The sequence below is a fragment of the Lynx canadensis genome, chromosome C1 (assembly GCF_007474595.2).
Source record: "Lynx canadensis isolate LIC74 chromosome C1, mLynCan4.pri.v2, whole genome shotgun sequence".
NCBI lineage: Eukaryota > Metazoa > Chordata > Mammalia > Carnivora > Felidae > Lynx > Lynx canadensis.
The window spans coordinates 142,575,438-142,601,943 of record NC_044310.1 but is presented as its reverse complement, the minus strand read 5'-3'; the positions used below and the strand labels follow the sequence as shown (position 1 = coordinate 142,601,943).

At 39.2% G+C, this 26,506-nt stretch overlaps 1 protein-coding gene across 7 annotated transcripts in view; it reads right to left on the bottom strand.

Annotated features, from left to right (window-relative positions):
- The window catches only part of FMNL2 (formin like 2), a 308,414-nt gene that overhangs the window by 68,983 nt on the left and 212,925 nt on the right, over positions 1–26,506 (bottom strand). For all 7 annotated transcript variants that reach the window (XM_030325636.1, XM_030325634.1, XM_030325639.1 and 4 more), the window contains exons 5-6: positions 20,911–20,994; positions 17,731–17,883 (exon numbers count right to left, since the gene is read on the bottom strand). In XM_030325636.1, coding sequence (XP_030181496.1) covers positions 17,731–17,883; positions 20,911–20,994 — 237 coding nt within the window. The remainder of the gene's footprint in view (positions 1–17,730; positions 17,884–20,910; positions 20,995–26,506) is intronic.

The following is a 26,506-nucleotide window of genomic DNA, read 5'->3' as shown; positions in this document are numbered from 1 at the left end:
CCTCCATATACCTGAATGGATAAAATAGTTTGCTGATGGAAGTCTTAAGAAGAATGCTTTACTCAAGGGCTTTCCTGCTTTATTCACACTTAGAAATAAAAATGCAGCATGGAAGTTGGCCTAACAATTCACTTCTAGATGCAAAAACAAAGCTAAGGAAACAAATTCAGACTCGCGTGATAGTAAGGACACTTTCAACCTCTAAAATACACTTGCAAAATGTGTCCCTTCACCATAGCCCCAGCCTGAGCATGTCTGCTAACACACTTTATGGAGGTCTCACAGACATTGGTGTCTCTTTAAATAACAGCCATGCAGCCAACCTGACCCAAATGTCTGTGGTCTTCCTGGTCTCTTTCAGAAATTCTTTCCCCTCCTCTTTCTGAATTTATTTTAACCTGTTTTGCATTTCTTTATCGGCGTCACCTGTCAAGTATATCATAGCTGATGAGAGAGACGGTTGGCATTTTTAATTGAATGCAGTGGCTACCAGAGCACAATGAAGTTATCTGTGATTAAGTTGGAAAAAGAAAAAAGGTGACTTTCAAGGGAATCAAACATCCTTTACTAAATTATATTTACGTGCAGCCACGACTGCAGGAGATTCACTGACCAAAGCAAGGGACTCTTTAAGGATGATGGACAGGTCAGTGTGTGTTTCTGTATCACTTCCATATACATTTTAATGGTTCTGCCAAGTAGACCAAACATACACCTATAATGGTGTTTCCTAAGAGATGTAAAGCAACATAGCAAGTTCCTTCCTTTTACTTATTGATCCAGTTCTTCAGCTTCAGGATTGTAATAGAACTCTAACGGTTGAATATGTCTTTGTCATTACTTGTATTGGTAGAAACTAGCAAAAACAGATTAATTATAATATTCTAATTACAAAGTTAACACAAAAGGCTTCTATTCACTGTAGTAGGTAGGTAATCTCAAATACACATTCTGGATCAATATTTAAAGCATTTAATGTAAACAGTACATAAATACTCATCAATACTTAAGGAGCTTAAAAATATGGCAATAAGTAAAAACGTGTATCTGATTTGTTGATATTCTGTGTTTAAAAAATAGAGATTAGCTCTTTTCTAAAATATATGGCACTTGATCTACAATTTATTTTTCTCCCGTTTTGGGTTTATAGAAAACTAAAGAATTAAAGGCAACATTTGAACCTGTTGTGTTTAAAATCACTGCATCACTGTGTTTTTTAAAAATCACCAGTACAACCACTAACCAAAACAATCAGCACTGAAAGCTGAGAGAGATCCGTGCTATCATTTATTCCAATCTTCCCTGATACAGCTAAGAAAACTCAAGCCCAAAGAAACTACAGTCACACAGCAAGTAAAAATCAAGAGACGAGACTTTAAGTGTCCTCACAGAGATGCAGGGCAGTGTCATTTTACAAGTTACAACTCATGGACAATCTGTCGGGTTATCATATGAAAAAGCTACTGCCTACAGCCATCTGTGCTGGCAAGTTCTTTGTCAAACGTTCGTATCAGTCATCCTGACAGCACTGGGTCCATACAGGCATTATCTACCCCACTCCCAGTAATTATTTCTCCAGGCAGGACTAAGGTTCAGTTTGCAAGGAACAGCAGCATCTAGGCATCTTTTTCAGAACACACGGGTCCACGCACTTGCTAAGCAGTTTTCTTTTTAAATCTTTATCCTCTATCACATATCAGAAAAGTGAAGATTTGTTTTAATAGGAAATCTTGCTCTATTTATTTTGGAATTGTTATTCTGAAAGAATTTTCTCCCATTAAGTAAATGCACCCCGATAAACGTCACAACTCTTTACCTCTGTAAATACAAAATATTCGTAAATAATTTAGGATCACATTGAATCTCTAAGGCTTGGTGTTAGGGGCTGTGCCATGGGTTCGCATGTACGTTAATCTACTCTCCAACATGCACTTTCTGTGGTATTTGACTACCTATTTAGGTAGATATTTGGTTCATTTGCCTTAAATATCAACTGAGTTACTTTTTTCTTTTTGGACAGTCTGAAATTCAGCTCCAATGTACAATATTGATAGAATACCCAAAAAAAACTGTCCCTGTGCAGCTGGTTTTAACAGATCTGTTTAACCGGTTGATGCTAAAATACCAAAAGAGTTAAGAATAACAATTTCTTGGATCCACTTAACCACAACAAGGACACTGGGACAAGGTAAGCAATCTGAAAGTACTGGCCTTGGGGTACTTGGGTGGTTCAGTCAGTTAAGCATCTGACTCTTGATTTCAGCACAGGTCATGTATCTCACAGTTTGTGGGTTTGAGCCCCATGTTGGGCTCTGCGCTGACAGTGCAGAGCCTGCTTGAGATTCTCTCCCTCTCTCTCTGCCCTTCCCCCACTTAGTGTCAGTGTCTCTCTCTCTCTCTCTCTCTCTCTCTCTCTTTCAAAACAAACACTTTTTAAAAATGTATGAAAGTACTGGGGTGTCTGGATGGCTCAGTTGGTTGAGTGTCTGACTTTGGCTCAGGTCATGATCTCACGGTTTGTGGGTTCAGGCCCACATCGGACTCTGTGCTGACAACTTAGAGCCTGGAGCCTGTTTCCAGTTCTGTGTCTCCCTCTGCCTCTCCCCCGCTCACACTCTGTCTGTGTCTCTCTCGCTCAAAAATAAACATTATTATTTTTTTTTTCATTTATAAAAGTACTGGGGTGCCTGCATGGCTCAGTCAGTTGAGTGTCCAACTTTGGGTCGGGTCATGATCTCATGGTTCACGGGTTCAGGCCCCGCATCGGGCTCTGTGCTAACAACTCAGAGCCTAGAGCCTGCTCCTGATTCTATGTCTCCCTCTGCCTCTCCCCCGCTCACACTCTGGTGCGCGCTCTCTCTCTCCCTCTCTCTCTCTCTCTCAAACATAAACATTAAAAAATTTGTTTTTAAAATTTATAAAAGTACTGGCCTCGATGAAGTAGTACATTTGTTGTGATGAGCACTGGGTATTGTATAGAAATGGTGAATCAAGATATTGTACACCTGAAACTAACATTACACTGTATGTTAACTAACTGAAATTTAAACAAAAACTTACAAATAAAATAAGAGTACTGGCCTCTGATGTTCTCCACCAGCCACAGGAAACCAAACCACATCTCTTGTTTGAGCTCCAAAGCTGGTTTTATTAAGCATCTCCTGTTTATGCTAAACTCTACTAAGTGTTAAGGAAAAATGAAAGACAATGAAAGATGCTGCTTTTGCCTTTGAGGGCTCATCACTTAGTTTAGGATGCAACAGATGAGTATATTGACAGCCCCTGTATGAAGTGCTCCACCCCCAGCCCACCATTCTGTCACATGCACATCACAATGCACAAAATAGACTCAGCAGTACACACACCTGCGCAGCCCAAGATGGTAGAGTGACGACAGTCCCATCATAAAGGAGAACATTTTTTTCTGCAAAGTATCATACTTAAAATCCCCACAGAGTCAACCTTTCCTCAATCAAGCCCAATTTGACTGAGTTAATACAGACCTATTCCTGGTAACAGTCTTTAGGCAGATCAGAGGTTTTTTTCAACAGGGCTCTAATTCAAGAAGTAAATCTAAAAGGAATGGACAAAGTGTAGGGAAAGCCTCATAAAGGTGACATGACAGTGAACCCAACTGAACAAGAACTATTAACAGTGCAGATGTAAAACATACCCACCTTGTGATCCTTGGATTCATTATTTTTGTTCATATTTTAAGGCTGCGTGTTACTTTCCATATAAAGAAGGGGGGGAGGGGGAAGCTGCACAAAAGCAAGTACTTATGGATGGTCTAGGTTTAGATCCCCATAAACACAGAGGGCTAACTAAGGATGTGATCATAATGCCTCTTCCACTTCAATCACCCTACAGAATGTTTCCCAAAAGGTCTCTTAGGTGGAGAGCTGGTCCTGCTCTACCCTCAAAAAGCAAAGTGTAACATTTCTGTGAGAAGCCCAAATTCCGCCACAACACATGTAACAAAACAAGTATCATCAGGGGTGCCTGGGTGGCTCAGTTGGTTAAGCGTCCGACTTCAGCTCACGTCATGATCTCATGGTCCATGGGTTTGAGCCATGTGCTGACAGCTTGGAGCCTGGAGCCTGCTTTGGATTCTATGTCTCCCTCTCTCTCTGCCCCTTCCCCACTCATCCTCTGTCTCTCTTTCTCTCTCAAAAATAAACATAAAAAAATTTTTTAATAAAAAAAAAAAGTATCATCAGAAAAACTGGGCTTTGAAAAAAATCTTGTTCCCTGGTGCCAAATGTCCACCTGGATGCCAATAAGGCTGAATACAATGATTAACAGTTTCCACAGAAAAAAGGATGAAGGGAACTGATTAGTGCCATGCAAAACTCCACCAAATGTATGAGTTACACCGATTCCCTTAGGCTGAGTTGGAAAATCCCAGCAATAATCAGTTACCAATTAAAAACTCAGGCAGCTTGAAACTAGTCACCACAACCAAACGTTGTATGCACAGGTGCTGGTGCACAATCACGTTGACACACGTCAATAAGATTCCATATACCACAGTTGAAAGAACAGCAGATAAGGGAGCCTGCATCCGGTTCATGCCGCGGGCCTTCAGGCTAAGCCATGTGCACCTTACACAAGCACTGATCACATCTTAGTTTAGCTCTTTGAAAAAACTTTCCACAAAGACCTGAGCTTTACAAGGATTAAATGGGTGAGTCAGCAGGAGATGTGGGTGCTTCTGTGGTAATCTAATAGACTTGGTACATGTACCATTATAGAATTCTACACAGTGAAACCAATTACTACAATATTTCCTTCCTCAAGTTATTACGAAACTTCATATAAAACAGACTCAACAGAGCCAACTGAAGACTATCCCTCTGGTTCACTGTGGTTATATTTAAAAGGCCCCAGTGAGAGGCAGCACTAGTTTTCTCCTGGTTTCCTCCTATGAACCTTACTCCTGTCTCTAATGATCCCAAATTCTGTCAAGAACGAATGGTACAAGTTCCCTTAACAGAGGCTTAAAATCGGCATCTTCCCTAGTTCTCAAATCTCACAGTAAATACATCAGAGCTTAATCTAGGACAAGGAGGAAGAGGCTTGGAAGGAAGTTCATTTCCATTCTTCCCCCCTGCTGGCTGCCAGGCTGATGGTTTTCCCTGTGATTATGGAGCTCCTGGTTTTCAAGGCTACTGTGGAACTGGGGAAGGGGCCGGGGGGCTTGGTCAGGGTAAGTGAAATGCCACAAAGCCAGCTGTTCCTACCAAGATTGAGTCATTTTTCCTAAATACATGCTCCCCAGATTGCTGCAGGACTAGCTAATTCCTGGAATTCTGGGGGAAAAAAATGGTTTCTGGCATATTTAGCCAGTTTCCTCATTGTTTTTATGGATGACTGCATTGAAAGAGTCCTGACTCCCTCATTTTCACTGACATCCATATCAGACATTTAGAGATCATTTTCTGCCCAATGAAGTCATTCTGAGTATGTGTCACTATTCCTTCAAGTTAATGGGAGCAGGTCTAATGAGGTCCTAAAACAATCAGGTCTCCAGGTCTCTCTGGTGACTCTGGACAGCTTCCCGGAGACGTAAGGGTTGGAGAGAACTCCTTCAGATTCCAGAGGAAAAAACGAGGGAATAAACTATTTAATGGAGGGACTGTGAACCAATGCCTGCACCACTGGAGCGCAGTACCTAAATGTAGGCTGTCCTGAGAACCTTTCTTCCCCACGTCAGGCAAGCAGTGCTCTGGGGCTCTGGATGCCTGGATACAATAGATGATTTCCCAGAGGCAGAAAACAGCTCCCCGTCCAATTTTTGGAGTTCCTACCATTTATAGAACAAAGAAATGGGAGATGAATATTTAGACATTTTTTTTTTCGAGGTCTCAAGAATTTTAAGGAAATCCTGTCTTCTGAGAAGTCATTTTGACCAAAACCTTGTAGCAAACTAACACCACCAAATTTCTCAGACCCTTTTCATCAGCTTTGAGAACTGTCTGCTATTCTGTCAAGCACTGAACTCAAACCTAAATGTTACCCTAGCATTTGAAGAAGACACACTGTCTTGGAAAAACTGCCAATTGGAATTCACAAAATTCTGTGAATATGGACAGTAACAGATTACAAAACCGACTTAAGACCAAAACCCAAGAGAACTGACTCTAACCATTTATATTAATTATATGCACCAGTTAAAAAAAAAAAAAAAAAAAAATTATATGCACCAGTAGTTATATATATGTATACAAAATAAGAAGGTACAAGTCAAAGTTAGTATGAGTAATAAGCATTAAAAAACCAAGCAATTTCTAGATATGTTTTAAGAAACCTATACAAACATTTCCTGTTTAATACTACGGTGACAACTGCCATCTGAACCACCTACTTCATGCGCAGCAATGAATGTGCTGAGAGGCAGGTGGTGAGCATGTCAACCTGCAGAGCAGTGACAGCAGGTCCCATGGGGAAAGAGGGTATTTGGTTCATTCTATTTATTTTTAAGAAACAGATTTTTTTTTTTTAAGTTTGTATTTGAGAGACAGTGTGCATGCACAAGTAGGGTAGGAGCAAAAAGACAGAATCCCAAGCAGGCTCCACATGGTCAACACAGAGCCCCATGTGAGGCTCAAATTTGTGAACCACGAGATCATGACCTGAGCCAAAACCAAGAGTTGGACACTTAACCTACTGAACCACCCAGGCGCGCCTCTGTGGGGCACGTGACTCTTGATCTCAAGGTCTTGAGGTCAAGCCCCACCAACTGAGCCATGCAGGTACCCCAAGAAAGTATTTACTTCAAAAGCTCTTCAGAATGACTGATGAGTGAGCTCCAATCCATTGACTGATACTGTTAAGAAATGACCAGGCAAGTAAAACCTGAATTTTTGACTCCAAAAAAAGAATGACAAGGCCAGCAAAGAAAACCTAGGAAAGTAAGGATCTTGGAATCTGCGTGGCTACAAGTTAGACACACAGGAGTTTTTCTTGCCAGACACATGTTAGTAGCCTGAATTACATGTTAATGCTTCTTAGACTTCTGGTTGGAGTCATGTTTTGCCACCCTTAAACGACGACTCATTGTAAGAGTTTAAAAAGGAAGCTACATTAAGTGTGAACTAGTGTCTCATGTTTAAGAATCTAACAAACAAGGTGGACTACATCAAACTAAAAAGCTTCTGCACAGAAAGGAAACAGAGTTAAAAGGTAACCTACAAAATGGAAGAAAATAGTTACAAACCATTAATGCCTAAAACATACAAAGAACTCCACTACTCAATAGGAAAAAAACAAAAACAAAAACAAAAAAACCCAAAAAACCAATAACCCAATTAAAGAATGGGCAAAGGACTTGAATAGACATTTCTCCAAAGAAGACATACACATGACTGACAGTATCTAAAAAGATCCTCAACATCACCAGTCATCAGGAAAATACAAATCGAAACTACAATGAGATCTCAGCTAACCTCTGTCAGGATAGCTACTATCAAAAAACAAACAAACAAACAAACAAAACAAGAGATAACATGTGCTGGCAGTGATGTGGAGAAATTAAAGTCCTTATTCATTGTTTGTGGGAATATAAATTATACAGACACCAAGAAGAACAGTATGGAGTTCTCAAAAAGTTATAAATAGAACTACCGTAAGATCCAGCAACCTCACTTCTGGGTATTTATCCAAGAGAATGGAAATCAAAATCTGCAAGAGATATCTGCACACCTGTATTCATTGTAGCATTATTTATAATAGCCAAGATGTAAAAACAATCTAAATGTCCATCAACAGATGAATACATGAAGAAAAGAAATAGGAATTATGTGACATGATAGAGGTGTTAGCAAATGCTACTGTGGCAACCATATTGCAATATACAAATTTTTCAAATAGTGTTGTACATTTGAAACTTACACATTATAAAATTTTATCTCAATAAAAAATTATTTCTCTCTTTCTCTCTCTCACACACACACACACAATATTAAGCCGTGACACAGAAAGGATGAGGAACTGTTCCAAGTTCAAGGACACTACACAGACACAACTACTAAGCACAATAAATGATCCTTACATTGGATCCTGGACAGGGTTTGGGGAAAAAAAAATGTTATGAAAGACAGTAGGGTAATAGATGAAACTAACAGATTGGACTAAGAAACAGTGTCCATATTAAAACATTCTTATTTTGAGAATTGTACCATGGTTATGTAAGAGAATCCTTGTCTTAGGAAATCTACACTAAAATATTTAGGTGTAAAAGGGCACAATTCTGTAACATGCTTTCAAATGGTTAAAGGTGTGTATGTTTACAAAACAAGTGTGCAAGGAATAAATGGACAAATGTTAATTCTTGAATCCGTATAAAGAGCATAAGACAGATCACTGTACTATTATTACATTTTTTAAACTATATCAAAATAAAAAGTAAAAAAGAAATGTAAGATGTAAGCATATACAATGGAATATTATTTAGTCTTTAAAAAAAAAAGGGAAATCCTGCAATGGGCAACAATATGGATGAACCTTGAGGATATCCTGCTAAGTGAAATAAGCCAGTCCCATTAGGAAAGACGCTGTATGAGCCTATTTAAATAAGGTATCTAAGACAGTCATGCTCTTAGAAGCAGAGAACAGAATGGTGGCTGCCCGGGGTTGGGTGGAGGGGTGTACTGGGAATTGTTAATCAATGATAATGAAGTTTCAGTTACACAAGATAAATAAGTTCTAGAGAGCTACTATACATTGTGCCCATAGTTAACAATACTGCATTGTACACTTAAAAATGTTAAGGGGATAAGGTCTCATGTTAAGTGTTCTTAACAAAATAAAAAAAAATAATAAAAGTGGTATGTTAAAAAAAAAAGAGGTGATAAGCTTAAGAATGAAGGACACACAGCATGTCTGATAATTCTGGAAGTACAGGGGAAAGAACACTACTTCTGAACAAAAGCTGGATGTGATCAATGCTAGATATGTTCAGAGATCTATCTGCAAAGCACCAAGTACTCAGTCAAGACAAGCTGCTGCTCACCCAGTGATACCTTGAAGTAAGTCGGATCAGAATTTACTGTTTTAACATATACTTACTTCTAGACATGGAGACATATTCTTGTATGTGGGTTGGTGTACATGTCTGTCTCTCCCTGTGACCTTGTATTATCCACAGACAACATATTACTGTGGAACCTTGAATGAGTGTTTCCTGAACTGACCTAAACCAGACTTTCCCAGAGTCTGGCAAAAAAATGTTTTTCGAAAGTCTGTAGACCTTTCTTGCCAACATGTGTGAAGTCTGTAATATCGAAGTCCTAATGGCAACAGGAAAAAGAAAGGGTATATTCTCTCACAAAAAGTATTTTCACACAGTCTAACTATTCAGATACCAAACTAATATCTACCTATAAATAAAGAACAGTAATTAGAACTTCCTTGGAAGCTAAGGTAAGGTTTCAACCCAATAGGGCTGCAATGCCAACTGGGTATGTCACACGATTTGACCTAATTTTACTAGTCTTTTATGGTTCCAAGGTCTGGGCTTAATATAACTTTACCAAGATTTGGGGTTTTAGGTTTCCTCACTTACTCTTCAGACATGACATCACTTGGGCATATTTCTTCTATCAATTAACCTCATAAAATATATGATGTTGAAAAAAGTGAAACAAGCACTTTCTGACGGTCTCCACAGCCAAAAGAAACAGAGTGCAAACAGTTGAATCCAGATAGTTCAGAGTGGAGGTGAAGAGAGAAGAGGAAACAGCGGGGAGGGCAGAGGGAGTCAGAAATACCCAAATCTCCTAATGGACCTTTTTAATTACTTTTTGAAATTTTCTGTTTGCCTAGACTTCCTACAGGACCAGCTGACAAGACAGAACCTATGAATCAAAAGATCTCCATACGTGCTTTCCGAACAGAGTAAGTGGGCAAACAGCCTGCCAACCCACTATATGAATGGAGAGCCTTATTTGTCTGAATCTTCTAAGCTTTCATTACATTCCCTCTGACAAAGGTATTTGCCATTGAGTTACTAATTAATTCATATATATCCCTACGTGAAAAGTGTTCAAGGAAACCATCTATCTCCTGTGACCTTTAAATAGAAATATTTCTATGTTTGTTCCAAATCACCCCTGCTTTTCATAAACCTTCAATAGATCATTGCCAATGAGCTAAAATGATAATTCCATACCCTGGCCTTCAAAATATTACATAAACTGCTTCTAAACTGCTTCCAGCCAGACTCATCTATTCATTGTTTCCTAAACAAACCATGTGGTCTTACCACTGAACCACTGCCCATACCACTCTCCCTCCTTCTCCCCTTTCAGAGTCCCTCCTCCAAGTCTTACTCACTGCTCTTTCACATCCAGACCACATCATGAATCTTTCCTAGGTTTTACTGTTCACTCTGGCCTCCATACACTGGTGTTGGTTATACTCATATGACACTTAACGTAGGTCAGTGTGCAGGAGCACACACATACACGTTTTCTCAATCAAATCATAAAGACATCTGACACAGAAGTCAGAAGACTGATTATAAACCCTGGCTCTGTCACTTACTAGGTATGGATAACTTCTCTGAGTCCCAGCTTCCTCATCTGTAAAATCAGGCTAATAGTCCTTGAATACCCGCCCCCAAAATTCATTAAGATTTAATGATGTAAGCATGAAAATGTCCTTTAGTAACCATGAATCTTATACAAATAGTTTATGTATCTTTCTGTATCCTCAGCACTTTGGCAAAGCACCATTCACCTGTTAAGTATGTGGTTGAGTCTTGCTGATGAAGGTCCTGGACCACAGCTGTAGGAAGTTCCTGCGTCATCTTCAAATTTTCCCCTCAACCCTATATGGTTAACATGGACTGTCCGCTCACTATGGAGCCAAGTTCTTTACTATCATAACATGTGAGGGAGGTCCCAGACCCTATCATATGTAACAGAGTACCTGTGAGACAGATCCCCAACAATGCATTGGTCAGATGACTTCCAGATCATAACCTCTTTCAATTGGTCTTCCATTGGAGAAAAGACCCAATGAAGAGGTGGAACAAGTGAGATAAATGTTTCTCATAGTGGAAAACACTTGACAAATCTGCTTGTATGGTGCACCACAAGCTATAGAGCTATCATCAATTTCACTAGCAGGGCCATTAATATCAGCTCCTAGCTGAAAAGCTGAAATGTACATTCTTAATCCAAGTACATTTTTCTTTATTTACAACTTCAAATAAACAAAGCAATACAAAAACCTGAAACACAGTAACCCAACACCTTCAGTTGTTTCTCTTACAAATTGTGCTGAAAAGTAAAATTGGAAGTCTGTAGTTGCAGATTATTTTTATAAAGTCTGCAAATTTAGAAAGTATTTTATAGATAGTTATATAGATACTGCATTCTGGAACCTTAGATCTTCAGAACAAAAGTCTATCAGGTTAAGGAGTATCTTGAACATTTCTCTTCCCTCAGAAATAACATTCGAGTATTGCCTTTAACAAACATCTCATTTTTTTCTCCTCCTCCTTTACTCTTTCTTTTTTGCCTTTTTTATCTTACCTTTTTACTTTTATTCTTTACTTTCCTCTCTTTCTCTCCTTCTAAATTCAGTGTTAATGAAACTTTCAAACAGTATCCACTATCTGATGAACAGAGAGAACTCTCAGGCTTTGAAAACATTTTTTTTAACCTATTTTTATTTGTAATTTTCCCCCCTTTAAGTTGGACTCTATGGAAATAGATTAGATTTTCCAGTATCTTTCCATATGGAAAGTTTTAATACATGCAGTCAAGGAGAAGAACTACTTCTAGAACAAAATACAGATTACAACTCTCAATAATGAAGACTATAAAATACTATAAAAAAACCTGAGTTGATTTTGCGTAACTTGAGGGCAGAAGAGGAAAGAGAAAAGAGAATAACGATCATTTTAGAAATTACATCCCTAATTTATATAAACTAGAAAATGAACAGAACACTGTTCTTCTTGTTCTGAATCAAGGTAAAAACTGCTTTAGCTTCTAATTATACAATTAAGAGATCTTTTTTTTTTTTAATCTAATACTATAATGGTTTAAGAGGTTACATGATTTTCTTCCCCCAACAATTAAAATCGAAGGTGTAAAGCTCTACTATTGAAATAAAAGAACTTGTAAGAGCTTCAAAGCTTCTTCCAGAATACCTCCTACTTTTCACGCAAACTGGTACAGAGTTGGTGTTCCCATATATTTAAATAACATCAGGAATACTGCTGTGGACACAAGTATTTACTGCAACAAAGCCGAATCAACTACATGGGCCATTGGTCCATGCGTGGAAATAGGTCTGCAGGAACTAGGTAACTCCTCGGACAATAAGGTCTTAGCTCAGTGCCTCATCAACAAAAAGTGTTCAAATAACCACATATGAGATCTCTTCCAGATTCCAACTTTGCTGTTTCTACTAATGATTCTATTTCTCTTCTAATCAATCATACACAAAATTTTCTCTTTACCACTTTGACCACCAAGTCAATTCTGGAACATCTTCATACTTGGCCTTTGCTCTATGTTCTAAGTTCTCAGGTACCTCCTTTAGAGGTCCAAGCATCAGCTATCTGTTCCTCCAATCAACACCCAGTGCATTCACTAGACCCTACGTGCTCAAAAAGTTCAACTACCTCATGTGTTTTCCCATTCTGCTGCCTACCAGATAAAACCCAAACTCCAAAATTCAAGGTTCTTTGTTAGGTGGCGTCTGATTCATAGGTATATACTACATGTATTTTACATCAGTTCTAAAACATCGTACAAACAAAAATCTGAAAAAAGCTTACTCATAATCTCGCCTTTGGTGAAAAACAGTCACTATTTTCATTTGATAAACTCTTTTTCAATGCCTTCCCATCTGCACGTAGGCGAAAATGAAATCATATAAATGCAGAACTTTTTGTCTGACTCTTGTCCTTTGTTTAGAAGTTACTTTTTCATGTTTCTATGTAACTTGTTTGTAATAGCTAAGCTATACTGATCATTTATGTTGACAGCATATTGATGAGGGTCTCCAGTAGCTCCTCTGGCATCTTTGCATGAAGTAGAAAAAGGCACATTTTCTGAGAAGGATCAGCAAAAGCCCTTCCTGCAGGGTACAACCGACATAAAGACAGGTGGACACCCTGATATAACAGAGACTATTTACTGAGGGAGAAAAAAATCATCCTGTGAATAAATAGGCAGGATAACATGGTTTAAAAGTTGGAGTCAGGCCAGCTCACTTCACATCCCGCCTCCTATACTCACTGTTTGATCTCAGGAAAGTTGCTTAACCACTAGAGACCTCAGCTTCTTTGCAGGGATAAGAGTCATCACTATCCCATAAAGCCATGGTGAACAGTAAATCACTGAAGGGCCTTAGAACAGTGCCTGGCACACAGTAGACACTCAATATGTTTTCCCCCCCAATAAAAATCCTATCAATGTCATCTATTACCTTTGTGCCTATTGTTAAATATTTTTAAAAATTACTGACATGGAAAACACTGCCAGGAATGGGGTAACTGTGCTAAAGTGTTTATCAACAACGATCTAAATTTGAACTCTTCGGCTCTTCATGTAAATCCACTAAGGATAATAGATGGTAAATACTCAGTTGATGACTACTCAGGAAATGTCATTCCTTTTGATAATAATCTCAGGAAAAAATGTGAAATTTGTTCTGGGGGATCTTAGGAAGAAATACTTATGGAAGTTAACATCTTAGAGGAAATGTGGATCTTGGTTCCCTTACCACAATGGGAAGGGTCAGTCGGGGTTACCTACAAGGCAGTTGCTAACGAACCCTTTCCAGCTTTGTTTGTCTATGACCCAATGTCTCCATTAAATAGCCCTCTACCTCCATCACAAAGGACAGGTTCTTCCCTCTTTCCCAAACATGCCGGATCTCAGATATACACTTTTGCTCATCTCATGCCTCTTCACTTTACTTCTACCTGAAGCACTCTCCTCACCCTGAAGATCAACTCTGGCCATCACCCAAAGTCCCAGGTAAAATCTGGCCCCTTCTTCCAAGCTCTTAGAATTCTACCCATTTCTTTTAAAACTCAAAACAGAGGGGTGCCTGGGTGGCTCAGTCAGTTAAGTGTCTAACTTTGGCTCAAAGTCATGATCTCACAGTTTGTGAGTTTGAGCCCCACGTCAGGCTCTGGGCTGACAGCTCAGAGCCTGGAGCCTGCTTGGGATTCTGTTTCTCCCTCTCTCTCTCTGCCTTTTCCCTGCTCATGCTGTCTGTCTCTCTCAAAAATAAACATTAAAAAAGTAATCCAAACAGCTATTTACTATGTCACTGCTTAGTCTAATGACACTAAGTAACTGTTCTTAAAAATTAAAAATGACTTTCTCTTACATCTGAATTAATACAACCTTTGTCTTCAAAAATCAAACATGTACTCATGTGCATATATAGCATCATTTAATTTAGCCAGACCTATGGCCACATTAACAGAAATCTTAACTGAAGGAAAACTAGGCCCTAAGCTTACAATCCCAGGTCTCCACCACATCAATATCAATGTTTTTACCACTGGCCACGTTGACAAATTGATAAGATAAAACCTAACAGTTAATATAACTCAAGGTGAATGTCATATCCTAAAATTTTTAATCTTCCATTTTAAATAGTTAAAAACTGAATACAAAGAGGAGAGTGTCCATCAACATTAAAATTTTGTGTAAAAACAGTGTTTTTCCTTTTTTCTTTCATCAAGCCCCATTTATAAAATGTTGTCAATTTTGTGAAATCCCCTTTCTTCTTCCAAGTTGAACCCCTTTTGCCAAGTGATATAGGGTCAGATTTCTATTCAATCAATGTTCTTATCTGGAGATTAAGATGAGGGAACTAAAATCTGCATTTGGATACAGAAGACACTCTTATCAAACAAAGCTACCAGAATAAGCTACAGTACATGAACTCATATCCTTCTACTCTTTTCAAAAAACCTGTAACATTAACACAATATACCTTAAAGGGTCAGATTCTTAAACTGAGGAATCATAATATGCTAACAGAGTGCACCAAAGTTTAAAAAGCAGTGGACTTTGTTCCAGCACAGGGTGATGGTAGTAAGCCATGAGGTTATCATATTATAACCTGGGGATCGGTCGCAATACCCTGCCACCATGCGCTACGAGCTCTCATGGGTGTCGTGTCCACCCGTGACTTACGAGATTTTCCGGTTTGAAGCCTCATCATCAGTGTGTAAACTGAAGCTGCTCCAGAGGCAACAGGGAGAGGAGCAGCTCTGGTGGCATTTGAACTGAAGATACTCAGGCAGAGAAACCAATCTGGTGGTGGTGTAAGACATGAATGGAACCGGAGGGAGAGGAGACAGGAGGATGAGAAAGGACAAAGCAGAGGACGAGAAGACAATCAGAAATGAGATGGAAGAATGAAAAAGAAGGGCAACGAAAAGAAAGCCAAAAAGTGAAGGAAGTGTGGGGAGCAGAGAAAGAAAGGGGAGAGAAGAAGGAGGAGGAAAAGAAAAAAAATGTAAACAATCTTTGGGTATATGAAAAGCAACATGTACCATATGCCTGTACTTCTGATTGCTGTTTTGTTTTGTTTTGTTTTTTTAAGTCACAGATGCTATCAAATGACCAAATACAGAATTAGAATCCAGGCACAAATCCATGAACCACAAGAGTATCATTAATATACATTGTTCAAAAACAAAAGTCTAAAATAAAAATAAACGTTAAAAAAAAAAAAGTCTACGCTTCAGGTCAATAAGCAGCATAAAAGTTACTGCCACCTTGATTTTCTGGAGTTACTAGAACCCACGAAGGAAGAGTCAAAGGAAATTCAAATGTTCCATTCCTCAGTTTAAAACTGTTCAAACACAAGACAGAAGAATGTGATATTGGTTTCTTAACTGGTCATCTTCTAGCACATCTGCCAACCATCCATGTCATATACTTGCTGACTTTCCCAGAACAGCATTTCCATCATGTCTATCTATACTTTTGGTCCACTTTTTTCCAATTTAAAATGAATTCTAACAGGATCTACCTTGAGCCAACTGTCAAACAATGCCTTCCAGGGTCCAGGACTACCATTCTCCTTATACCTAAAATATTCCCATATTTTCCTGATTCTTCCACTCTTCTAGAAACAATGTGTTCTCAATGAACAGTCTTTAATAATTCAAAATTAGGCATAATGAATTATTAATCAGAAAAATGAATCCTGTGAAGGTGGTACCTAGCCAATATATGATACATTCCAAGTAGGAAATGATAAAAAAGTGAATTAAAATGTACTTTTGTCAATTAAATTCCTTACATATAATTATATCTACACTAATGGTAAGAATTTCCATTCCTGTACCAAGGTCATTAGGGAATTCCTCAGGCATGACTGGCCTTTCTTCAACTTCCAAATCAGCCTTGTCCACATGTAAAGTTGACGTAGACTAGCAAGTTATATAGCTCTTGGCCTATTGCAAATACCACGAGACGAACTGAAACACTGCTCTTCATTATTATTGAACCATTCAAAACCCATTATTATTTTTGGCATCTTCAAACGTGGAAAATCTGAATGGTTGATTGGAAGCATCTCATTCAAATGTCAAATCCTTCAGCAAAACTGAACTTTATTATTGAGATATTAACTTTCTATGACCAAAACCTAAGTCAAAGGGACAAAAGGTAAATAAAAGGCTACCAGTTACGAAAAGTCTGAAAGCCACATTTTCACTGATTTACAACTTGACACATGGGACCCCACCACCAATGACCCAATATCCATGGGGATCTTAAACATGGACAGGAAAAACATCCACTTGCCAGATCAAGTCTGAAATAAGTGACATAAATTTTTCAAGCTGCAAAGAATAAGCAACATTTGGGAATGAGGCATTTATTAATAAAAATTTTTATTAAACTTCTGCAAAACAGCAACCTTTAAGAACTTGCACTAGATGTCATCTCCATCTTGACAGACAGGGTTCTGATTTATCCATCCGTGTACCTTAACTCTAACTACAGTGCCTGGCAAATTATAGAAGCTCAAAAATATTTTTCAGTGAATGAATGTGGAAATGAGTGAATAATCAATCGCAGTGACATTCCAGCCGTTAGCAGTAGAGATGATCAGCACCCATCCTTCCTTAGCATGGTGGTATTTCAACCATGAAAGACTAGAGAACAAATTCTTAGGAGGAAACAGAAGGTTGGCAACTGAGCACACCTAACCAAAGAAGCACTGCTTAAAGGCATTTCATTAATAAAAAGGATCACTACAGCATTGTGCACCTAGGACTAAGAACACGTCCCACAGAGCACACACCTGAGCTACCAATGGAAGAAGGGAGGGGAGAAGAGTATGAAGAGCCAACAAGGAATTCTTGAGAACCCCAAATCTCAAGAGGTGCTGCCTCTACCCAGAACACACAGCCTAAATCACAAAGTCAGCATCTCCCTGGTTTTGAAAACTTAAGCTGCCGATGGAGTCTACTGCATTCCATCATTTGGCAGAACTTTCTGTGCTGAGTGCAGGTGTGGTGTTCCCAGAAATCTATTTAAAGCTACAGAATACTGTCCCACTGATGCTCCTATAAACTCCTGAAGAAACTTTCCTTTGCATCAATAGAAATCCAAGGGTTGCGTGAGAAGTTACAGCAATCTGTAGCCCAGGATCATCACCAGAAGCCAGGAACTCTGCTGTCCCCGCATATCCTATCACAATGCCTCCCTCCTGATTAAAGGAACTCACCGCAGTGCAGAATGCCTTCCAGAGCGGGATACACTGTTGCCCACCGGGGAGGGCAGGTTGCTTCCTCTGTGTAGATCCTCGATGGACCTACTCCAGGGCTTTGATTTGTCCACCGAGCTCTCCACAGTGCTTTCCACGCTTTCAAAATCAAAACTAAAACAAAAGAGAAATGCCACTGAAGCCTTAAAAGTTCACAGTCACACAAATGCAGGGATGTGCATAACATGCTCCTTCCTAGTATACATTTGCACCTTACAATGGGTAGTCTTTGCAAACAAAGAAAACTGAAAAAGAAACATAAAAGAATTTTCACGGACTCAGTGTTCACTTGCAGAATACAAAATGACAAATACTGGGCAAGGCAAAAAAAATAGTTGAACAACAGCGCAGAAATAAATAGTAATGTGTTATCTGTATTTTACTACAAGGCTTACTAATTTACCAACTGCTAACACTGCTATGGGGGAAGGGGAAGGAAAGATCTTACAGCTGTCTTCATTTTGCTTTAACAAGTCAATATGTAGGCTTAGACTAATTTATTCCTACCCATCAATTTTCACTGAGCATTTTCTCCTAGTGTGTTGGCAAGTGTACTTTTCCAACCATATGTGATACATTACTCGCAAAGTTATGGATTTGCTTTGATTTTGGAATCTCTTCCCAATGTGGTGCTCTTTAAAGTAGGACTGTTGTTTCTCTCTGACATTTTTTGAGGTTATTACTCATGTTAACCATGTTAGAATAAATGGAGAGTTAAGTTGCTCATTTTTGCATAATTTTAGGAACAAAATTTTTAAACAGCCAGGCCTTTGTGTTGTATGCATTTTCTCCTCCCAAAGTTAGTAGCTCTCCTTTCTCAACAAAATACTTCATCAAGTGTTTCTACCCATAGTTCCACCCGGCAACACCTGATCAGAGAATAAACAGAAGGCAGCTATACTTAATATCACATGGAAGATTCGAGAGGCTATTGCAGAAGAGACAGTAACAATACATATTGGAAAAAAACAGTAGGACTTTTTGTCAAAAAGTTTGACTTTTTATCAAAGTACGATGGCCAAAATAAAGTTATTCTGTTAGAATTCCGTCAGAATTGTCATCTGCAAACTCGGATGAGCCACTGATGTATCATTAGTGAATGGATCTGGCCATTTTGTCATGCTTTTGGATGCACGAAGCAGAGCTGAACAGAAAAGAGGTGGGATTGAGTAATCAAATCCTTAAGAACTAAAAACAGAAGTCTACAACTGATACTGGAGAAGGTAAGCTGAGGGGGGCACCCCAAGATCACCCGTGTCACTGTTACTCTCGCCAAGTCACTCTGCAACCCCCAAGTCACTGGTCAGCTGTTCCATAGCTTCCCACTCCTCTCAGCTCACCCTTCCCACCCCCCTTACAGAGCAGAATTAGGAAACACACACCTTAGTTAAGCATCCTATTTAGGGATGGAACATGAACCTGTTGGTTCACATTACCTGGGCTAGGAAACTGTCACAAGCCAAGGAACAGTAAGGAACTTTTCAGCCCGTTAGTTTCAAGAAAGAACGTAAGTTATGTATCTATATAAAACTTATCTAAACAAGGCAAAAGCAAACCAAACCTAGCAAGCAGAGAACGTAAAGGCAACGCCAAAAAAATGAGACTAGGAAACCACAGCTCTGAGTTCTGATCTTTTGCTGGGTTTGATCTTATGCCACAACTAGGATCCCCTCGTGGTAGCACCTCCTTTTCCTGCTGGTCCTAAGTGAGGGTACATTTGGGAAAACTGGTTCACAGGCTCTATCGTGATACAGGTAAAGGGTTAATCACAGCAAACATTTCATACATAGCGTGCCATCCTTTTCCATTGAAATTTCCACTGAAATTTCTTAGCTTTTCCTCAATTACATAACCATTCCTTCAGATTTTAAACAATGCAGCAGGGTAGTATTATCGTGTTTGTCACAGAATATAAAGTGAAAAAGAGGTTAGCAGTTTTTGACATGATGGACATAGACAAGAAACCCCCTTTGGAAGAATAGGCTATAGAAAGTGGGGTTATACCTCAGAGGACAACTTCTTAAAAAGCTAAGAACTTGTCCATCGGTGTCTCTTACTCTACTTCACATCATACACCAGAATTATCAAACCTGAAACTGATTAAGCTAGTCTCAGTTAATACTGTCATTTCTGCATCCGTTAGGTAGGAGTAATTACAGCTTTCTCCTCAAGCATTCTCAAGGAAGTGCTGAGGGTTCTAAGATAACAGCTGGTTCAGTCTTAGGACTTCTTTGGAATGATGCGATATAAAAAAACAAATTACTGCTTTTAAAGGCAGCATGGAGAGAGGGGAAAACACTATCACCCAAGTCAAAATGTCTTCCAAACAAATTGTAAATACAATTATTAAGTATTACTTCCTCAATCTGTGTGTGTGAGAGAGTCTATCGGTGGATACTGCAATCTTTTTGCTTTTTTTTGACTAAAGGAAGGAATGTGGAGAAGAAAATGTCTCATCCAAATGTACATTTCTCATTCCTGTTGTAAATCCTTCCAGAAGCCTCGCAAATGGGAAAATTTTATGAATTAACAAAAAACAAGGTTAAATAAGTTAATTTTTTTTTCCTGCTCTGCCCCAATTTTCTCCTCCCTCACCTTACGAAGGCGAAGTCAAAACAACACAAATACCCATCAAGTAAAAAAGCAAAGCCTCTGTTTACTCCCTCCCCTCAGTCCCACTCAGTCCCACTAGATTTGGTATCCCCATCTGCAATTATTTTCTCTGCATTTGCTAGCACGTACAAATGTATATATTTTTGTTTTGTTTTCTAATAAAAAGTCACTCTTCTGTGTCATGTGTTATTCACTCAACAGTATATCACATACCTCTTTCAGTATCTTCTAGGGTATTCTACCATATGGACGTAATGTAACTTGAGCACTGAAGAAAGTTACCTCTTTTAAAAATAAGGACTCCTCCAAGGGTGATTTTTATTCCCCCGTTTTACTTCTGCCTTGAAAGCATTTCTAATAACAATTACGTGATTTGCTTTTAGCTACTTGAGTAGAAACAAACCTCCTTAAACCTTACCACATCTGCTGCTGGGTTTCTCCCCCTCAATGCGGTATGTAATTTTACCACTCTCTTGCATCTTCTGTGACCACATGAAATTCAAAAGCCAAAAGCCAAGTTTTACTTACGTGACCGCGTACTGCGCAAATGATAGATATTCCACTAGAACATCAAGACCCCTGTTTTCTTCATTCAGAAACTCTCTGACCCATCTGTTAAAAATAAAAACAATTATCACAGAGGTTCATCACATGCTCTGCCATGAGAAAGCCCAGTGAACACAGTTACTGTTCCACCAGAAACTTTCACTTCGAGGAAATAACGGAGGCAGACCTAGACTCCATCACACGAAGTAGGTACTTTTCAATATGGTAACCATAAAAACCACAGCATTTCAACGTGCAAGAAAAGGGGGCAAAAGGTATACATGTGCCTCCCTTGCATTTTACTGCTTAGGAGACTTGAGGTGACCTGTAGGAAGTGTTCTAAAAAAGGAACCTGCTAAGTGTATTTTTTTCCACCACAACTGACCCACAGCCTGCTTGTTAAAGGAGCCAAGACTACACAGGGAACGCGGCAAGCTAAGAACGTGACGACATAAGCAGTGAAGTTCAGGCATGATTCCAAATCCACATTCAAGTCCTTCTTGGCACACTAGGCCACAGAAAACACTGAACTAGCCAATGAGAAACCAGCATTTAGGGGCTTCTGGGAATTCAATAGGGTTAATGATTTGCTTAATTTTTTCCATGAATGTTAAAACGTCTTAAAAACTTGCAGGCGCCGCATACCATCATCAAAGCCAAGACATGACAGATCATGTTTTTCTTTAATTCATTTTAAATAGTATCACCTTGCATTTAAATGGTGGGTTTGAATGCAGTTCAGAGAGAATTTTTACTGATTTTTATTTGCACTTCGCCATAACTCCTAGAGATGAAGCAGAGTGGTCAAACAGAATCTTCAGGCACTGAGGATAAACACTTGCTACCACGGATTTCCTCCAGGGCATTCATCTTCAAAGAATGCATGATACCTGATTAATAAGCCTTCACTAGGTACTGACAAGTAAGTAAAAAAGTCTGCTACTATCACAGAAATGGGACTTGAGGTCCATCACCCACATGCGTTCCAAAACTGGTTTCCTTCCTCCAAAAACACCAAGCAAAAAACAGGCCCACCAGCTCTGGACACGATTGCTACTCTAGAAACTAGTTTCGAAAGCTGTTATAACAACAGGACGACAATCGTACGTGTATTGTTAAGAATGAAAAATCCCTTAAAATCTTCGTCTTGACTGAAGAAAAAAAAAAGCTAATGGACTCAGGATGCCTGTTTTTAAATTCTGTTTGGGGCCTTTTTCCTTTATCCTCAAGCTCATTCTTTGTTGTATTCCTCTCATCTCCATGATGCAAACTCAGGTCTACAGGTAGCCCCCGGAGGCAGCAAGGTAGGAAAAGCAGGCAGCTTATCTCGTATTTTCTCCCAAGTGTCTCAGGCAGGCTATCACAAAATGTATGCACCTAACACAGCCACATATAAGCAAATAATATCAAAAAGATACCTAGAGAGGAAAGCAAAAGACCACCACCCGTTGGGTCTCTTAAGAGCTGACAAGGGGCACCTGGGTGGCTCAGTCGGTTAAGCATCCGACTTCGGCTCAGGTCACGATCTCGAGGTCTGTGAGTTTGAGCCCCGCATTGGGCTCTGGGCTGATGGCTCAGAGCCTGGAGCCTGCTTCCGATTCTGTGTCTCCCTCTCTCTCTGCCCCTCCCCCGTTCATGCTCTCTCTCTGTCTCAAAAATAAATAAACGTTTAAAAAAAAAAAAAAGAGCTGACAAAAACTAAAAGAGCTGGCCACCCGTCAGGCTTCAAAACCACCACATACAGCGTCTCCTGGCTTCTGCCTCTGGATACTTTCAGTTGATTTATTTTAATTATTCTCCCTTTACAGCTAGATCTCAGGAGGCACTGTACATTTTTAAGTGCAAATAATTAGAAGCCTAGAAATAGTAAATAAATTTTCTTTTTATAAATGGTAGGACACTAAAGCAAGGCTGGCAGTCACTATGGAAATCCGCTGACTAGCTGCTCTGGAAACTCAAGCCTCTTAGCTTCTCCGAGGCCTCTCCAGTGGCCTGGCCTGTGAGGTCTGGCTGGTTGATTGAAACTGGCCCTCAATGTCAGGCATGCAGCAGGAATCCCGGGGGCTGGGCACGGAGGTCTTCATTTTAGAATGAAGAGTCACCATACACTCCAGATGATACAGAGCAATCTCAATTCTACACTTTCTATCTCAGTGGCTCATAAAAACACTCCAGTGTAGGAGCTGAGAACAACAACTATTGTAGTTCCTTCTGGTTGATTTTCTAGACATAGCCTCTAAAGAGTAGAGATGGTCCAGGACACCCTGTGAACCTATCAATGCCTTAACCACCAGCACTTCCAACTCAGGGATTTTAGCCACAAACTAAATGGGAGGCAAATGACTCACAGATAAGAAAATGTTTAAATAAAATAGAGGGAGGGAGGGAAGGGAGGGAGGGAAGGAGCCACGCATGGCAGGAGCCACAATTCTCTTGACTCAAAGTACTAATATGAACACATTTCCATGCAGGGATAAAGACTATTTAGCTAGCTTCTCTTTCTTGAATCCAGTGCTATTATGGATGCCTCCAGCCCCAGTTGCTGATTTTGAGCATAAGTGCCTTAAAAACAATTTTCACAGTGAAAGGCAGGAACAAACTGCACAGTTCCTAACAAGTCGGCTAGAGTGTAACAATTCCTGCCTCTGAGAGGTTTAATTTCATAAGGTTAATCTCTTTTTCTAAACCCTGAGATCTTCCCTGGGTCTTTGATCTGGCCCAGACAACCCTAGGTGATTTAGGGAAGAGTAAGATAAAAATCTACCACAGTGGGGGGGCCTGGGTGGCACAGTTGGTTAAGCATCCGACTCGATCTTGGCTCAGGTCATGATCCCACAGTTCATGAGTTCAAGCCCTGCATCAGGCTCTGCGATGATGATGTGGAACCTGCTTGGGATTCTGTCTCTCCTTGTCTCTGCCCCTCCCCCTGCTTGTACGTACACACACACGTTCTCTCTCAAAATAAATAAACTTAATAATAATTAAAAAAAGAACTTTTTAAATCCACCATGGTTGACCTCCTTATCCTCTTTGCCAAACGATCCAAGGTTAGCCAAGTCATTTCAGCAAAAAGGCTATGCGTTTACAGGGGAAAAAAAACAAAACAGTCTTCACTTTTTCCCCTCTCTTATCAATTTCTAGCCCCTCTACATTTGGGATACACTGTGGAGGAGAGAACAGAGGTGAGAGTGAACTTCTGAGAGGAAACAGTATACAAACAAAATGGGTAAAGATGAAAACTGGGCAAATTTCAAAGCAGTATCTTTAACCTAAAGGCATAAAAAAAAAATGGAAGCCCTATTGTGCAGATTCATGTACATGATCCTGCAATGGCATATCATAAATTTAGGGTTCCTGTAGAAAATTATTTCCATTTTTCACTTCTGTGCATATTATATACAGTTTTTTTGTTTTGTTTTACATATTGCCAACATGCACACCGTTTCAAATTGGATGATTATAGGTTCTGGAAACAAGAATTATTTCTGACTCTGATAGCATGCATCACTGAGTATCCCCCACAGATTCAGTGTAATTACCGTATGTTGTAAATTTGAATTAGGCAAATTCCAAATCAGCTGCTCAGGAGCTGGAAGAGACCATGATAAGGAAAAAGAGCTCTGAAAAAAACTCTTACTCAAGGAAGGAATCTATGTGCAGATGTCAACAGTTACTGTTTTATCATAGACAGGTTCAAGTTGTTTCAGAGTTGCTCGTTTCTCTCTGCTTCCACTCTCCTCACCCCACCCCTGAACCCGGCCAACTTTAGAAACTCATTGTTCTGATCTAGAAAGTGAAGTCTCAAGGGACCTTTTTGGCTCCAAATTTCTAAGATTAAACAAAGCAGACCCAAGATCACAAGATAAGGGACAGTGGTGAATTCCCTTTGCCAGTCTCCTTTTGGAGGTGCTCCTAATACATGGCGGAAACTGCAGTTGAGGAAAAATCATGCAAAAAAATCACAAGCAGCAAGAGAAAGAAGGTAAGCATCACTCAGATAAACCATCAGCTGCCAAATCTATTCTTCAAGACAGTGTCACAAACGGTTCTTAGTGCAGCCCACACATCACTAGGGGTCCCTGAGACCCTCTGAAGGGTTTGGGAAGTTAAAACTGTTTTCACAAAAATATTAAGATAGTAATTGCTTGCCACAGTGCTGACACCCACACTGATGGTACAAAATAAATGGTGGAGAAAACTGCGACTGGCAGAAAATACACCTATTTAGTGTTCTTCACCCAGAGCACTTGGGAGAGAAAAAAAGTCAGCTTCACTTTAAACTGTCCTTAAGGAAGCAATAAAAAAAAAAATACTGATTTTAGTAAAGCTTGTGCCATGAGTCTGTATCTTTTTAATTTTCTATCTAACAAAATGGAAAGCCCACATAAACCTCTCTCCCCTACTTTCCCCAAGTGCCACAGCTGACTCCAGGAAAAGCACTTGTGCACTTTTTTGAGACACCAACTGAACAAGTTGCTGTTGGGTTTTTTTGTTGTTCTTTATTTTTTACTTTTTTTTTTTTTTTACATGAAACATAAAATGACTAACAAATACAGTTATTCTGTCTTGGGTATTTGGCAGACATTTTCTCAAAAGTGAATGAAGTGAGCATATCGTTTCAAGGAAAACAACTGAGAGGATTTGTTGTCCATTATAAAATATGAGGTTTCAAACAAAAAACTAAAAATTCTGGAACACTTGTATTCCCCACCACGAACTTGACAACTCCCCAATCCTTAAAGTATATTCAGATTACACTGATAATTATTAATGAATGTGAATGTTTTCATATTGTAGAATAAAATGTCTCGATCTTTGAGAGATCAGAAAAACTCAGTGAAACCATATTTTCCAAATAACCAATTCATGATGTTACCCAAATTATGCCTGGGTGGAACGACCCATTCAATTTTCAAGATAGAACAGTGGGGTCACCTGGGTGGCTGAGTTGGTTGACGGTCTGACTTTGGCTCTGGTCATGATCTCACAGTTCCTGAGTTCAAGACCCACATCAGGCTCACTGCTGTCAGTGCAAAGCCCACTTCAGATCCTTCTCCCTCTCTCTCCACCCCTCCCCAGCTCGTGCTATCTCTTTCAAAATAAACATTAAAAAAAAAAAAAAAACCCACAGTGAATTTTAGTTTAACCAAGTACAAAAGCCCATTGATATTCTTTCAGATTCTACAAAGAAATTACCACTCATTGAAGGATGGTGTACTGTGAAAGAAGAATATCCACAATTATCTGCAGGTTATTTAAAACTCCTTTTTTCAAGTGCATATGTGTGTGTAAGGCCGGTTTTTCTTCATGTACATCTTCACATACATATACAACATATTACCACAAATCAAATGCAGACAAAGAAGTCAGAATCCAGCTGCCTTCTATTAATCAGACATTAAAGAAATTTATAAAAATGTAAATCAATGCCATTCCTGTTACTATTTTTTTCTTGTTGCTTTGGAAAATAGATATTTCTCACAAAATATCTTGTTTGTGCTATGTTTATTATTTTGTATTTACAACTTTGTATTTATTAAATATTTACTTTAAAATAAAAATTAAATTTTATTAAATA